The sequence below is a fragment of the Chiloscyllium plagiosum genome, unplaced genomic scaffold (assembly GCF_037043375.1).
Source record: "Chiloscyllium plagiosum isolate Xiang-an unplaced genomic scaffold, Cpla_swu_hap1 HiC_scaffold_6, whole genome shotgun sequence".
NCBI lineage: Eukaryota > Metazoa > Chordata > Chondrichthyes > Orectolobiformes > Hemiscylliidae > Chiloscyllium > Chiloscyllium plagiosum.
The window spans coordinates 90400447-90417211 of record NW_028270144.1 but is presented as its reverse complement, the minus strand read 5'-3'; the positions used below and the strand labels follow the sequence as shown (position 1 = coordinate 90417211).

At 37.4% G+C, this 16765-nt stretch overlaps 1 protein-coding gene across 1 annotated transcript in view; it reads left to right on the top strand.

The window, feature by feature from the left end:
- Nucleotides 1–12274, top strand: part of usp12a (ubiquitin specific peptidase 12a) — a 61150-nt gene extending 48876 nt beyond the window's left edge. Inside the window, exons 8-9 of the mRNA XM_043691997.2 lie at nt 2594–2672; nt 9323–12274. Of these exons, the coding sequence (XP_043547932.1) occupies nt 2594–2672; nt 9323–9424 (181 nt within the window). The 3' untranslated portion in view covers nt 9425–12274. The remainder of the gene's footprint in view (nt 1–2593; nt 2673–9322) is intronic.
- The last annotated feature ends 4491 nt before the right edge of the window (nt 12275–16765 follow it).

The following is a 16765-nucleotide window of genomic DNA, read 5'->3' as shown; positions in this document are numbered from 1 at the left end:
TATTTCCCCAACTGTGTTCTTTAAGGAGCCAGTGTTCACTTTGGCGTTTCTTTCCTTTCTATATAATTGAGGTGTCCAAAATAATGAGAGGCTTGGATGTGTGGACAGGGAAGGCCCTTTTCCCTGAATGGTGGTGTCAGTTACTAGGGGACACAAATCTAAAGTGATTGTTGTAAGGATGAAAGGGGACATGAGGAAAACCGTTTTGATTGAGTGTAACTAGAAATTGTGGCCTAATTTTGTGGTGAAGGCAAAAGCCTCACTTGTACTCCTTTAAAAGGAAAAAAAAATACCTAAAATGCTATAAGCAAGCCTGTGGACTTGGTGCTGATAATGGGGTTGAAAATTGAAGAACTATAGAATTGGGAAAAAATTATCAATTTTGCTTCCATTTTCCATCCTTCTTTCACCTTCACATGGTCCATCTGACTCCTCTCTTCCCTCCTTGACATCTTGTTTCCATTTCTGGAGATAAGCTGGCCACTGATATCCATTATAAATCCACCAACCCCTATTGTTACCTCAGCCCCTTCTTCCTGTAAGGACTTCATTCCATTCTCCCAGTTTCTCCATCACATTTGTTCTGATGATTGGGGGGGAGGAGATTCAGACATGTACACCTTTATCCTCAGCTGAGGATTCCCTGCTGCCATGTTGATAGGGCTCTCAACCATGTCTGACCAATTTCCTCATTTCTCTCCTTGCCATTTCCCTTCCCTTCCACAACACGATAGGGTTCTCCTTGTCTTCACTTTGCACCCATTGGCCTCCACAACCAAAGGGTCGGGAATGGTCATTTCTGCCATGTTTAGTGAGAGGCTACCACCAGATACGCATTCCCCTCCCCCTCCTTGATGGCACTCTACGGCGATCATTCTTTCATGAGCAGCCTGATCTACTCCACTTTTATTCCCAACACACTTCCATGGCATCTTCCCATACAATCACAGAAGATGCAACACCTGCCTGTTTTCTTCCACCCTCCTCACTATCCAAGGCCCCTGACATTTTCCTGGTGAAGTATTGCTTTACCTGCATTTCACTCAATTTAATCTACTGTATTCAGTATTCACCTTGGTCTTCTCTACACTGGGGAAATAAAATGCAAATTGGGTGACCACTTTGTAGATCACCTTGACTATGTCTGTAAAAATGACCCTTTGCTTTCAGTTGACTGCACTTTGATGCTACCTTGTGCTCATGACAACATGCATCTTGGGCCTGCTTCAGTGCTCCAGCAAATTTCAACGTGAGCTGGAGGAATAACTTACTTTCCACCTTGGTGCCTTACAGCCCTCAGGGCTCAACATTGAGTTTAACAATTTCAGTGGCCCTGTTTGTTATCTTCCCTCTTCCCAACCCCTTCATATAGGTTCAACAATTTGCACTTCCTGATAGCACCCATTCAGCATTTATCTCTATCCCAGATTGTCATTTGCAATCCTCTTGTCTTTTTTTTACATTCTCTCACATCCTCTCCATCTACTTGACTCACTCATTCTCTTCCTTCCTCATCATCAGCATAAATAGCACCATTTCTCAGCTGTTTTCAATTCTGACAATGTGTCACAGGACTCAATGTTGGCTCTGTTTTTCTGTCCATAGATGGTACTAAATCTACAGCAATTGTTTTTGTGAAGCTTATTCAAAAGAAAATTAAGTGAATCCATATCACTTGTCAATTTCTTTCTCAATAAAAAAAACGAAAAGACATTATTAAAAACTGAAATTAACAACTGTTCTAGATCAGTTTAGTGGGTCTATTTTAAAAGAATAGTATTTGGGAAAGCATGTAAGGTCTTTTATTAAGTACTCAGTTAGAAGAACATGTATTGTTCTTAGGATTTCAGTGAATTTTTTTCTGTGGTATTACTGTAGATGAATCCTTGTACAACCTGCCACACTGCATGCCACTAATATGTTTGTGAGGTGCAATGATGGATGAGAAGTGTTTGTATGATAGTCATTTGATGATTGAAAAATAGTCAATAGTAGAGTTTTGGATAATATCCTTCCAGACCTGAGAGAGGTCTCAAGGAAACATTTTCAGCTACATAACACATAGTCAGTGAATCTTGTAGTGGTTCGAGTTCTTTTAACTGAATTAAGAATATTTCAAAGCATTTCAAACCACTTTAAATAGCTTGTGTTTTACAGAATGTTGGTACTGGTTTCCAAAATAAGTTTAGCAGTAATTTTGCTTTCTTAGTTCTTTATTATCTGAAAACTGAATAAAAACCTATTGGAACCTTCCTTTATCACTAACTCCAATCTAATATTTTCTTAAATTCACTGCATGTTGTCTAGTATAATACATAGTCAGAAGAGTCCTTTGAGAATTAAAACTTTCCTTCATTGCAATTTTTTTTGGTGCAGAACTGATTAAATCTTTAAAATATGGATTAGGCATCTGCCAGATTTTTTGGCAAAACGTAACATGAGCTGTGAAGAGAAAATGATAGGCAATATCATCTGCAATGGCTAAAATTGTACAGCAATTCTTTTTAATTTAATAGCATAAAATTTATATGATGTTGCAAAAACGTTGAACAAAGCTCTTCTGCTAATAATGCTAACCTTTTCTTTTATTTAGTGGCCCTAACCGAGGGCACTACATTGCAATAGTGAAAAGCCATGACTTCTGGTTGTTGTTTGATGATGATATAGTAGAGGTATGTTTATATGATATTACTAAATTTAAGATATTTATTACAAGTAGTATTTTAAAAAGAAATTTTTAAATCTAATTGTGTTAACACTATTTGATTTAAGACGAGTGTGTCAAATATTGCAGCTATTTAAATACATAGATGACTATGTTTAAATTTTGGTTGAGGAATATGGAGGCTTGTTTGATTCTCTAATACCATATCAGTGAGCATATTACCACATATTGCTATTGTTAACCAACATTATCTGGGATTATAACAAGTGACCTATAGCAGACCAGGTAACTTTTTTCCAGCTGTTGTGTGATCCATGAAAACCTGTCAAAATGGATTAGAAATATTTGGAAGTATGTACCTTCACAGAGGTGTTAAGTAGAGTTTCAAGGCACTAGATTAAAACAAAAATACTTAACTTAAAACTTCTCTGAACACAGACCATTTTACAGTTTCTGTTTCAGTTCAATTTAAAAAATAAAGACACTCAAAATTATTCTTGTAATGGAATTTCAATATTCAGCATAGGAAGATGTGTGATTATTCAGCACTGAGTTATGGAGTTGGGAATTTTGAATTTTTAGAATATCAGTGTTTTAATTTGAAAAATATACAAAGAATGTTGTGAAATTGAGCGGAGCTGTATTAACTCAATTAAAAGCAAAATACTGCCAATACTGGAAATCTGCAATAAAAAGGAGGTGCTGGAAAAACTCAGCAGATCTGATAGCATTTGTGGGAGAGAAAAACAGTTTTGAATTGGAAATGATTCCTCTTGGTGAGCAGCCATATCAGACTTGAAATATTAACTCTGTTATTATGTCAGGTACTGTCACGCTTGCTGACTTGACCCAGCATTTTGTTTTCTTGCTTTTGAGCACATTATTTTCAGAATGGTAATGCAATTGCTGTACAACTGAAAAATGTACACGTGTTGTTACCTTTGTTCTAGGAGGTCATTGTTTCATGAAGACTGAAATATTCAAAAGGATGGTGAAAGTAGATTTTATCGTAACATTTAAATTATTAAGAAGTCCAATGTTCAATACATATTGCTTTTACTATTGTCAATATACTTATCTTGAGTCTTAAAGAGTCACAGTATCTTGTAGTACAGAAGAGGCCTTTCGGCTGATTGAATCTGTACTGACAAAAACTTATCTACATTTACACAAGTCCCACTTCAAGCACTAGGGGCATAGCCTTAAGTGTTATGACATTTCAAGTGGTCATCCATATACTTTTAAAGGTTGTGAACGTTCCTGCCTCAACTACCTTCTCAGGCAGTGCATTTCGGATTCCTACTACCCCCTCGGTGAATTTTCTTTCCTCAAATTCCATCTAAACCTCTTTCCTTTCACCTTTTAAAATTATGCCATCTTGTTATTGACCTTTTAACTAAGGGGACCAGCTGCTTTCAGTCTACCTTGTCCATATCTCTCATGATCTTACACATCTCTATCAGGTTCCCTCTCATCTTTTCCTGCTTTGAAGAAAACAGCTTGTTCTTAACCAGCCTCTCCTCATAGCTGAACTCCTCCAATCCTAACAACGTCCTAGTAGATCTCCTCTGCACCCCCTTAAGGGCAATCACATCCTGTCTATGGTGTGGTGACCAGAACTGGACATAGTACTCTGTGGCTGAGTCAAAGTTTTGTATTCCAAAGCTCTGACGTAACCTCCCTACTCTTATAATCTATGCCATGATTAACAATGGCAAGTGTTTGATATGTTTTCTTAACTACCCTACTAACCCTGTCCTACTGAAAGTGAGGACTGCAGATGCTGGAGATCAGAGCTGAAAATGTGTTGCTGGAAAAGCGCAGCAGGTCAGGCAGCATCCAAGGAATAGGAGAATCGACGTTTCGGTCATAAGCCCGAAGAAGGGCTTATGCCCGAAACGTCGATTCTCCTGTTCCTTGGATGCTGCCTGACCTGCTGCGCTTTTCCAGCAACACATTTTCAGTTCAGGGATCTGTGGACAAAACACCTCAAGATCGCTGTGTTCTTCTGACTTTCCTGGTGTCCTGCCATTCATTGACACCTCCTTGTCTTGTTACTTCTTCCAAAGTGTAATACCCCTCACTGAAAAGAGTTAAATTCCATCTGCCACTCATTTGCCCATCTGACCAATCTATGTTCTCCTGTTAGCTTAAAAACTTCTACTTCTCTGTCAGCTACCTGGTTAATTTTCATGTCATCCACAAATGTATTTATCTCCATCCCCACTCATTTTCCTCTAATGTTTAGGTTTATCACAAACAATAAAGAACACACCACTGATCCATCACTGGACACATTGCCCCCAGCCAAACGAACAGAATCCTACCACTAAGCCAATTTTGGATTTGACTTGTCAAGTTACTCTGGATCCCATGTGCTTTTGCCATCATCTTCAGCCTTTCATGTGGGACCTTGTCAAAGAACTTGCTGAAATCCATATAAACTATACCAACTGCACTACCCTTGTCTACTTTATCTGGTCACATTGAAAGAATTCAAACAAATTTGTTTGCCATGACCTACCTCTGACAGAGCCATGCTGACCATTCCTGATCTTGCTTTGCCTCTCTGTGTGGAGGTTTAATTCTCTCTTTTAGAATTTTCTCTAACTGTTTACTTGCCACTGGTTTGAGACCCATTGGTCTGTGTAATTCCCTGGTTTGTCTCTATCACTCTTCTTAAGAAGTGGGACCACACTAGCATTTCCTCTGTGGTTCTCCCAGCCTTCAGCCAATAGTTCAGTGGAACTGTAAAGAAATATCTATAGTGTAGCTATCATACCCATGGGTGTACACTGTTGCAAAGTTTTGGTGAGTTAACACTCAAAGCCCCTAAACACAACAGCTAATTTGCTAACATTTGAAGAGTTTATTCAACAATACTAGAATTAAAAACGGCATAGCAAAATACTGTGCTCAATTTAAATGTAGCCGAGAAACATTTGGTATTAAATTCCTCTAGGGCAGTAAGGCAAATAGATGGTTTGTTTTACATTCTATTCAATCAATGTAAAATAGCTGCTGAAATGCTTTCACACTTGTGTTACTATTGAAGACAAATGTAACCTTCATTAACTTAAGTAGAGAGATGTCCACCTGACACTGCAGGTTAAAATTCATCTGGAGTGAGGGATTTTACATTAAACAGGACATATAAACAGGTAGTTCTTTGTTTACAAGCTCACAAGGAGCAAGAGTAAGCATTTGGCCCTTTGAGCCTGCTCCGCCACTTAGTAAGGTTGTGGTTGATTGGATTTCAAACTCATGCACATTCCTGGCTATTCTGATAACCTCTTACCCCCTTTAGCAGTGTCTACCCATCTCTGCCTTAAAGGTATTCAAGGACTTTGCTTTCACCACCTATTCAGGAGGCTTCTGAAGATGTTTGCCCCCCAGAGAAAAGGTTTCACCCTATTTTTGTTTTAAGTAAGAGACCCATTATTCTTGAGCAGTTCTTGATTCACCCATAGGAAGGTAGATCCTGTGAACAGCCCATCTTCCAGATCTTGTGAAAGATCTTATCCCCTCTTATCTTTCAAATTTTCAGCAGAGACAAGCCTCGCCTCGCTTGTCTATCTTTTCTTAATGCACCCATTTCCATGTATTTGTCTGGTAAACGTCTTTAGCACTTTCACCACCTTTTTAATCCTTGCTTAAATAGGGTGACCAGTGCTATACAAAACACTCCAGACATGGTCTCGTTTGTGCCCTGTATAAGTGAAACATAGCCTCCCTTCTTTTGTAGTCAACACTTCTCACAGTAATTGATAATATTCTATTAGCTTACCTAATTACTTGCTGTGTCTGCATAGTAACCTTTTGCAATTCATGCACCAGCTCTGTGTCTCAGAGCTCTAAATCTTTTTTCCATTCCATAACATACTTTAGTGTTCTTCCCTCTGAAATGCACAATTTTACATTTTCCCACATTATACTTCATTTGTCAGATCTTTGTCCACTGATTTAACCCACCTTTACCTTAATGTCGCTTCCTCCTGTCCTCTACATAACACAATAGGTTGGTAATTATGCTATCATTAAATTTAGCAACCATAATTGCCATCCCTTCATCAAAGTTAGTTATTACAAATTGTAAGCAGGTGAGGTCCCCGCACTGATCCCTTTGGTGTGCCACTCTTTGCCGCTTGTCAACCTGAAAATGACCCATTGTGCCTTCTCTTTACTTAGTGCTAGCCAGTTAATCTTTTGTCCATTTTCTACCTTTTCACCGTGAGCCTATATATAGGTTATTCTGCAGTAACCTTTGATGTGACACTTAAGCAAATGCTTCCTGCAGATGCACGTACAGTACATTCACTGGTTTCCCTTTATCTACAGCACAAGTAACTACTTCAGAGAGATTGGTTAAACAGTATTTTCCTTTCACAAAACCATGTTGACTCTTTCTATTTATCTTGAACCTATCCAACTGCCCTGCTATAACTTTCAAGATATTGGAACATTTTCCCCATGACAGATATTAAGCTAACTGATGTGTAGTTTTCTGTTTTCAGTCTCTCCCCTCTTTTGAATGTACTGTAATAAATTTGTAATAAATAACTTTGAAGGCATGGCAGTTATGGTTGCCAAATTTAACAATGACACAACAGGTAGGCGATAGAAAAAGCCTACAGGAAGGCACAAGTGGGTTAAATCAGTGGGAAAAGAGCTGACAAAGTATAATGTGATAAAATGTGAAATTGTGCATTTCAGAAGGAAGAATTTTTTAAAAATTATTTAATGATGAGAAACTTTGAATAAATGAACCACAATGTTATTTTCCAACCTAATAGAAACTTTCCTTAATCAAGAAAGCTTTGGAAAAATGAAACAAATGTATCCACTATCTCATCAGCCACTCCTTTTAAGATGCTAGAATGAAGTCAGTCAGGAACTAGGCCCCTTGTCAGCATCAAAGAGAAACAATTTATGTAGCACCATTTTCTCTGGGGATTGTAATTTTTGAGTTCTTACCTGTCTTCTATTTCTTGATTTACTTCTCCTTTGGGGATGTTATTTACATCCTCTGTGTTGAAGGTTGGTGCAAAATTCCTGTTCAATTTGTCTGGCATCTTCATATTTTCCTGTTTGGCCCAAAGAATAGCATGGCAGTCTCAATGAGATGATGGCAAATCTGATAATCCTCAACTCCATGTTCCTGCCTTTTCTCCATAACCCCCTTACTGATTTGGAAAAAAAAATCTGTATCTCAGCCATGAATATTCTTAATGATCCAGCCTTGACAGCTTTCTGCAATAAATAATTCCACAGAATCACTACCCTCTGAGGGAAGCACTTCCTCTTCATCCCTGCCTTAAATTGGCGACCCCTTACTTTGGGGTACAGGTGGCCCCTGCTATCCGAAACTTGAGCGTTCCCAGGAAACCTTTCACAAACCAAAAATGGCGTAAAGCGAAGGTGCATGATTTATATGGGAAAAAGTATTACCGCCTTTCATAAAAGTGAAAATTCTCTTTGGATTGATGAAAACAGGTTCTAATGTAGCTCTTTTGTAAAAGCGGAATTGCATAAAGTGAATGTTCAAAAAGCAGAAGCCTATAATGGCTTCTGGTCCTGGACTCTCCCACAAGGGGAAATAATCTCCTTGCAAGTACCCCATCAAGTCCCTCAAGTCATTTATATTCCAGTAAGGTAACCTGTCATTTTTCTATACTCCAATGAGTACAGGCCCATACTTCTCAATCTCACCTCAAAAGAAAGTCCCTCTAGATCCAAGATCAACCTAGTGAACCTTCTCTGCACTAAGCTCAATGTCAGTATATCTTCCCTTAGAAAAGTGGACCAAAACTGTTCACAGTATCCTAGGTGAGTTCTAATTAATGCCTTGTGCCGTTTTAGCAAAATTTCCCTATTTTCATACTCCGTTCTATTTTTTAAAAAAAGCATTATTTGCTTTCCAAATCATTGCTGAATTTGTTTGCTAGCTTTTTGTGATTCATGCAGGAGGACTCCCAAATACCTCTGTACTGCAGCTTTCTGCTGTCCTTTGCTTCTTTAAAAAAATACAATTTGTCCATTCTTCCTGCCTCACATTTTCCCACAGTATATTCCAGTTGCTAGGTTTTTAGCCTGTCCGTATCTTTCAGTTGCCTCTTTGAGTCATCCTCACTATATACATTCCCATGTATTTCTGTCATCTGAAAATTTGATGGTATTCACTTTTTTTCATCCAAGTCATTAATATATTGTAAGAAATTGTGATCCCTGTGGAACTTCAGAAGTTACAGGTTGTCATCCTGAAAATGCACCCCCTTGTCTTCTTTTAGTTAGCCAATCATCTTTCCATGTCAACATGCTACTCCCAGTACTATGGGCTCTTGTCCAAAGACCAGTCACCTGCATATTTCTCTGTGTATTTGTGATCTTTCTTGAAATTTGCTACCATCTTTAGCTCTTCTAATTAGTAGACTGTTACAATTCTGTGTATTGTCAAATATCTCCTTAAATATTTGCCATTGTCTATCTTTTATGACTTCTTTAACCAAGTGTACAGTTTACTATTTGGGCTAAGCTTTGACTTTCCTATAACACATAATTGCATTACATCTTTTTTGTAGATAGCTATCAGGGTTGAACAGTACTCTGTATTACTATACATCTCCATTGCTAACAATCCTTATGTTGTCTATTGTACAGAAAATAGATGCACAAGCCATCGAAGAGTTCTATGGATTGACATCTGATATTTCAAAGAACTCTGAGTCTGGTTATATCCTCTTTTACCAGTCCAGGGATTAAATGAATGTGGAGTGCAGGAGAACAGTTCCAACTCATTCACTTCCCAATGCTCACCCTTGCAGAAACAAGGCACTGAGATCATGCAAAAGAGAGCGGATGGGAAAACTTTTCAGTCTTGTTACGAAGCTTGGGTCACTCTAGAGTAATACTGATGAAAATGGAAAACAGAATAACCATGTAAACAAAACAGTTTTACTCATTGTGAAAGCACATTGAAATAAAGCTGTAGCAGGTATGTACAAGGGATGCTGAGTAAGTGGCACTGAACTGACACACACAATTCAGTTCCAGAGCTAAAATTAACATGGGAGAAAGTGATGCATGCTACATGCGTATGCATGAAACCAAAGTGAACTGATGTTCAATCAGATTGATCTCTCCCTAGCAGCATCCTGTTGGCTTTTTAATTTGTATAATTTTTACATTCTCAAGTTTGGGATCTACTCTGATTAGTCTTTTTTCCTTTAAATGACCAAAAACAATTAGAGTTGGCATTAACAAATTAGAGCAACATTTCCCACCAAAGATGAAAATTACATTGAGGATTATGTAAGGTGGCTACACCACTTAAAAACATACTTGACTGACATCTAGCCTTGCAGTTGGGTCAACTTTCAAATTCCACAAGATAAGTACATAATATTCCAGCAGACATAGGGTCAATTTATGTTGAGTTCAAGCATTTTTTTTTCCCGTCTATTCACGCATTGGCACTCCATTTACACACCATCTATTGCTGATTGCTGGATAGTTATCTAATGAGCAAGATGCATCAACTTAAATACTAAGGGCAGGAGCAAAGGCAAGCAGAGTTGTAGAGCCTTGTAAATACAACAGTGAAACAATTTGTTAATGTTAAATAATTAAATACATTTTGTAAAATATTTTTGTTATCCCAGAGAAAGTATAAAATCGCAATGTTATAACAGTAATTCCAATTTTATTGACTCAATGCCTATAGAATATCATGAAAAAGTAAATAGACCATATTTTAAATGTATCACTAAAATGAAATGCTTAACTGTCTTGCCATATTGGAGTCTGCACTAATTATTTTCTGTTGTATATAGTATGCAGATAATCTGATTACATGTTTAAAATTCATTATTTTCTTTAAACCATTTCAATTTCTATAAATCTTTGGTCACTTATGTACAGCATAATTATTTTCACTATAGCATCTTGGAATTTTTCTGTATTAGTTGTCTGCATTGTCAGTTTTATCCAGCGCACTTCAATATAGTCATTGAAGTGACCAATTATTTGCCTGAAAAATATGGTCTGTTTTCCCATGCACTTAGATGAGCTCTCTGTCACCTATTGAATGTAATATCTTGAGCCCCTATTTCAAAACCAAACGTATGTTCAGATTTAGTTTGCATTTCTCTTTATGGAAATGAAAGTACACAGTTCATATGGTAGCCATAAATTTGTAGTTTTATGTAAAAATTCCTCTCACCCCATATTAGTTTAAAATCTGGTCATGAATTTGAATCAGACTGATTATAATTTTATGAATCCTTGCTTGCCTCCTTCTTATGGTGCACACCAGTCCATGCCTTTGATATATGGTTTGACAGTCTGAATGATTGTCCTGGTTCAAAACAGCGCTGAGGTGTAAATGGGAGGTAGACTGATTTCAGTTCAAATTCAGTAGAGTCTGAGCCACCATGCTTGCTGGTGAAGGACATAGTAGACTGGCAAAATTAATTTTTAAGTGGCCTGCCTAAACTTTAAAGTAGGATTTAAGACCAGAATCACTGTTCTGCATAAACCAGGTGGAGAGCTTTACCACCTTTCTCTTGTACAGTACTTAATATCAATACTTTGAAATCCTGTGAAGAATGTCTTTCTGCTGCTAAACTGAAAATTAATTCATCTGAGAACATTCTGTAGCTTTTAGAATAATGCTTTTTGACTTGTTGGCTCAGGAAATGCTGTGGTCTTAACATTTGATGCCATTTAATACTTAGCACTCACCTCTAGGTTTTTTGGAAAAAGAATATTATCATGTTATTAGGGCAAGGTGGAAACTCTTGGGGAAAGTAGTTCAGACGATTGCTTCTCAGTAGGTAGAAGTGCCCAAATTATTTTTTAAAAATAGTTTTTTTTTTAATTGATTCCCCTTGGGTTTTTCCTCAATTGCTTTAATCAATTCATATATATTTCCGACATTGCAACTTACTTTGGGATTCAAGAATAGAGAAACCATGTATGTTCAGTTTAATTTTTTGCCTTCCTTCACCTCCCCATTTTCATATTAGAGGGTTATCTGCTTAACAGTTGCAATATATAGTTTAAAAAATGCTCAAATCATATTTTAAAATCAATGGTCAATCAAGGTATTGTTAGAATATTGCAGCATTATGCATTTGTTCCTGTGTTATGCTTGGATTGTAAAAAAAAAAAGTTTCTGGGTGTGGTTATTAGTGAATATTAAGAATTGGTTTGGCTATTGTGCAGCAAAAATGGTGCATAGTTTGATAACTTTTGGGCATTTTAAGTGCTATAAAATTGCATTTTAGCCATCAGAAATCAGTGATTGGGGGAGTGGTGGGGAAGTAACCGGTAAATAATTAAATAATGGGTCTGATTTATGTCTTTGACAAGAAGTTTCTTGGGACACAGCAGCTGAATATTTTGTATATTGGGTCAGAAATTTCTACTGAAAAAAGTATGTTCTTTGATAGCATCATATTGTATGTATATATATATTGAAAATTACTCTAAATTATAAATTGCACTTTTGATACTGATTTTTAGGTGTATTTAAGGGGTTACTTGAGACAGCCTGTTGTTTAATTATGTTTTTGTCTTACAGAAATAAAAAATATAATTTACAGGCCTAAAGAGTGCATGAATTTCATATTTAACTTGCTGTGGTAATTAGCATAATATTGAAGGAAATATTTTTAAACACAAATTGCATTACTTTTGACAAGGAGATGTTTTGTAAGTTATGTTTGATTAACCCCTGTTTTAGATCTGCCCAATACTAACCTTACTTTTACATTTTAGTATGGTTATCAATGACTTGGTGTTGGACTAAGGCATATATTTCAAAGATCTATGTGACTTTACATTCAGAGGGAAAATCAATCTGGAATTGCATTCAGTGTCAGTAGTATACATAACTTAATGCTTAAATCTATTATTGCTTTAGCATATGCTAGCAGATTTCATTGGTGTTGCTTTCAGTGAGTCATAGTGTGTAACATAATATGTATAAAGTAAATATAAAAACATATTCCATATACCACACACTTACTGTGCACACATATCATTGGTTCTAATACTTATTGTGAACTAGTTAATCTCCTCTGTTATTGTACCAGGAAGTGGAGGCCAAGTACAGCCTTTAGGTACAAGTATTAAACGACAGAAGCTAACTAACTCAAAGTAAATAGTTCATTTGCAATCTTAAATTCGTTTTTTTAACCTCCTACTATTGTAAATCCCAATGCACATACAATGGAAGTATTAATCTAAACTTGTGCTGTAATTGCACGCTTACTAATTGTGTTTTTAAAAATTCATTTCATTTGATGAGGCACACTAACTAGACCAGCATTTGTTGCCTAGCCTAATTGCTTGGAGGGCAGTTAAGAATCAACCACATTGTTGAGAGTATGGAATCATATGTAAGCCAAACTAGGTATAAATAGCAAGTTTTCTTCCCAAAAGCAACTAAATAACCAGATTTTCTTTTTAATGACAATCAACAGTGGTTATGTGGTCGCTATTAGTCCAACTGTTATTCCAGATTTTTATTCATTTCAAGTTTGATTGTCCGACCTGGTGGAATTTGAACCCATGTCACTGAAGTTTAGCCCAAGCTTCTGGATTCTACTCCAGTGATATAACACTAGAGACTGCCTCAACCTCACCCTAATTTACATGTACAGTTCTGGCAGAATAAGCAGTATTATGTTTTGCAGGCAACATGGCACAGTGGTTAGCACTGCTGCCTCAGTACTAGGGTTCAATTCCAGCCTCGGGTGACTGAGTGAAGTTTGCAAGTTCTCTCCATGTCTGCGTGGGTTAGTGTCCAGTGCTCTGGTTTCCTCCCACAGTCCAAAGATGTGCAGGTTAGGTGGATTGGCCATGGTAAATGTGAGTTTACCGGGGAGATGTTCTTCAGACGGCCAATGCAGACTTGATGAGCCGTGAGGCGCCTCAGCACTATAGGGATTCTATAATTCTGGTGGAGATATGAATCCAAATTTGTGCTGTAATTGCACCTTTCTGCCAGTGGTATGCCTTGTGGGATATGATAGAGATGAGGGGTTGATTATTTGACAATGTGAAACTTGTATTGGCAATTTTTATTATAAATGTGAAAATTAGAATTTATAGAAAATATCAAGGCTTTTAATATGTTACATGTTGATGTTGTTTATAGACTGTTTGTTTGGTAAATGTGACCTTTCTAAAATTGGTTACGTGAAAATGTTGTCATTTTTCAAGCCATAGTCTATCCTTCCTTATAACATCCATTGTAACTCTGCCATTCCAACCAGTAATGGCATTACAATGTCTCTGGTGAGGGAGGATGTAATTAACTAAAAAATAATTTTAAATGTCAAATTTATACAGGCGCAGGATTTGAGAGGGGATGTGTAGACAAAAATTAAATGTAAATAGTTTGTATATCAATTTTAGCCATCATGGTATGTTATTAAACCAATTGAATAATTTTGTATGTCTTTAAGAGGAACACTATGTTAATAAGATTCAAACGTCAGTGCTAATCATGTCTCAATTATGATTAAATTTATTCATGTTTTTATTTTTAATTATGCCTTCTTCATTATCCTATCTACCTCAGACTCCACTTTCAAGGAACTATGAACCTGCACTCCAAGGTCTCTTTGTTTAGTAACACTCCCCAGGACATTACCATTAGGCGTAGAAGTCTTTCCTTGATTTGTCTTTTCCAAAATGTAGCACCTCCCATTTATCTAAATTAAATTCTATCTGCCACTCCTTGGCCCATTCGCCCATCTGATCAAGATCCTGTTGTATTCTGAGGTAATGTTCTTCGCTTCCACTACACCTCCAATTTTGGTGTCGTCTGCAAACTTACTATACCCTCCTATGTTTACATCCAAATCATTTGTATAATTGATGAAAAGCAGTGGACCCAGCACCAATCCTTGAGGTGCACCACTGGTCACAGGCCTCCAGTCGGAAAGGCAATCCTCCAACACCACCTTCTGTCGTCTATCTTTGAGCCAATTCTGTAAACTCTCCCTAATTTCCCACATCTGACAGGAAGAGTACATTCTACTAAAGGCCATCTTTGCACCTTAACAATTTACAGACCCAGAAAATAGCACCGTCTCATTGCTCCAGGCTAACTTTGTACTTATGTTTTATACTTTTAAAATTTAATCAACAGACAGATTTCAATAAAATATATGATCAAAAAAGAATCCACTCTACTCACTATTGTAGATTTATAGCAAGGTTACACTTTTTAAAAAAGAATTATGCACTTCGCTTCTCTCGTGCTGTGAGCTCTCCTACACCAGTTCCTCCAAGGTCAGCTGTGAATTTCACTGTTTGTTCATTTTTCTTAGACGCACTCTGTCCAGAGATACTTGAACTCAAACAGCAAAGGCAGTAGCTGTGCAGATTCACTGCTGTGTCAGACAATAGTTTGGGTTCCTTTCACTGATCACGTGGTCTCTGCCTTTGTCTGTTTCCCTCTTTTTTTTTTTTTAAAAAGTGCTGTTGTTTTGATTTTTTTCCCCTCAAAGTTCCAAAACATTGCAACAACTTCTAAACCAATAATTACTGCTCCTGGAATTTGAGGAAATCACCTCCAACACCTAAATTACCTCAAAAAAGGAACGGCTCTTGCAGCCACGATTTTTTCCAGTCCTGTATTGTGGATTACCCAGAATCCATTTAATATGCTTTCTTTTATTGGTGAGAGCATTGAGTATAGGAGTTGGGAGATCATGTTGCAGCTGTACCAGAAGTTGATTGTGCCACTTTTGGAATATTGTGTGCAATTCTGTTGTCCCTCCTATAGGAAGCATGTTGAAAGGGTTCAGAAAAGATTTACAAGGACGTTGCCAAGGTTGGAGGGTTTGATCCACAGGGAGAGTCTGAATAGCCTGGAGCTGTTTTCCCTGGAACATCGGAGGCTGAGGGGTGACCTTTTAGAGGTTTATAAAATCCAGAGGGGTATCAATTTGGTAAATAGACAAGGTCTTTTCCCTGGGGTGGGTGAGTCTAGAACTAGAATGCTTAGGTTTATGGTGTGAAGGGAAAATTTTAAAAGGGACTTGAGCAACTTTTTCCACACAGAGGGTGGTGAGTGTATGGAATGAGTTGCCAGAGGAAGTGGTGGAGGCTGGTACAGTTACAACATTTAAAAGGCATCTGGATGGGTATTTGAATAGGAAGTGTTTTAGAGGTATATGGGCTAAGTGCTGGCATATGGGACGAGATTAGGTTAGGCTATCTGGTCAGCATGGACGAGTTGAACCGAAGGGTCTGTTTCCATGCTCTACACCTCTAGACTCTTATCTTTTTAAAAGCTTTAATCACTTGACAGCCTCACTGAAAAGCCTTGCCTTCGACTTATGCCACCAGACTTGGTAAACATGGTATGTGGAACCTTGCAGTTTTTCCAAACTTGTGTTTGTCTTCCACAGACCAAAGGTTCTCCCTCACTCCATGCTTACACCACCTGCACACCCAACCAACACACAAACAGCATCCTAACCAATTTTTTTTAAAACACAAGAGCACTCAGCATTATTAGAAGCCTGGGACTGCCTTCAATGTTGCTAAATATTGAATATCTGACTGAAACATTTTAGCAAACAAAATTAAAAACTGCTCTTGTACAGTTTAGTGTGATGGAGAATTCAATTCCCAAGTGTCAGTAAGAATCTCAAAACAAAGTTTGCTTAAATTTGAGTTTTATAGATTTGGTCACTATAAATCAGTAAAATTCTCTACATTGTATAAATGCATCAGTGGTTACAAAACTACGTATCCTTAACTCATGGTGAACAATGCCATAGGAGTTCTGCTAGTAATGCACAATAACATGCAGTGTCTTTAGCAGTAGCATCAATTTGGCAACAATGGAAGTTATGCAATGTGCTGTTTGGTATTTTCATGTCTGACCCTCATTCTTCCATTGATGTATTTGTAAGGTCCTCCACCTCCACACTCCTGTATTTCTGTGTTTTATTGACTATCCATTTTGAATTTCAAGATAATACAGGTGCAGGCTAATTGAGAACTGGTTCACTCCATGCTTATCACAGAGAAACGTTTGTTTTTAATCAGGGAATGTGGATTATGCTGGCTGGAGAG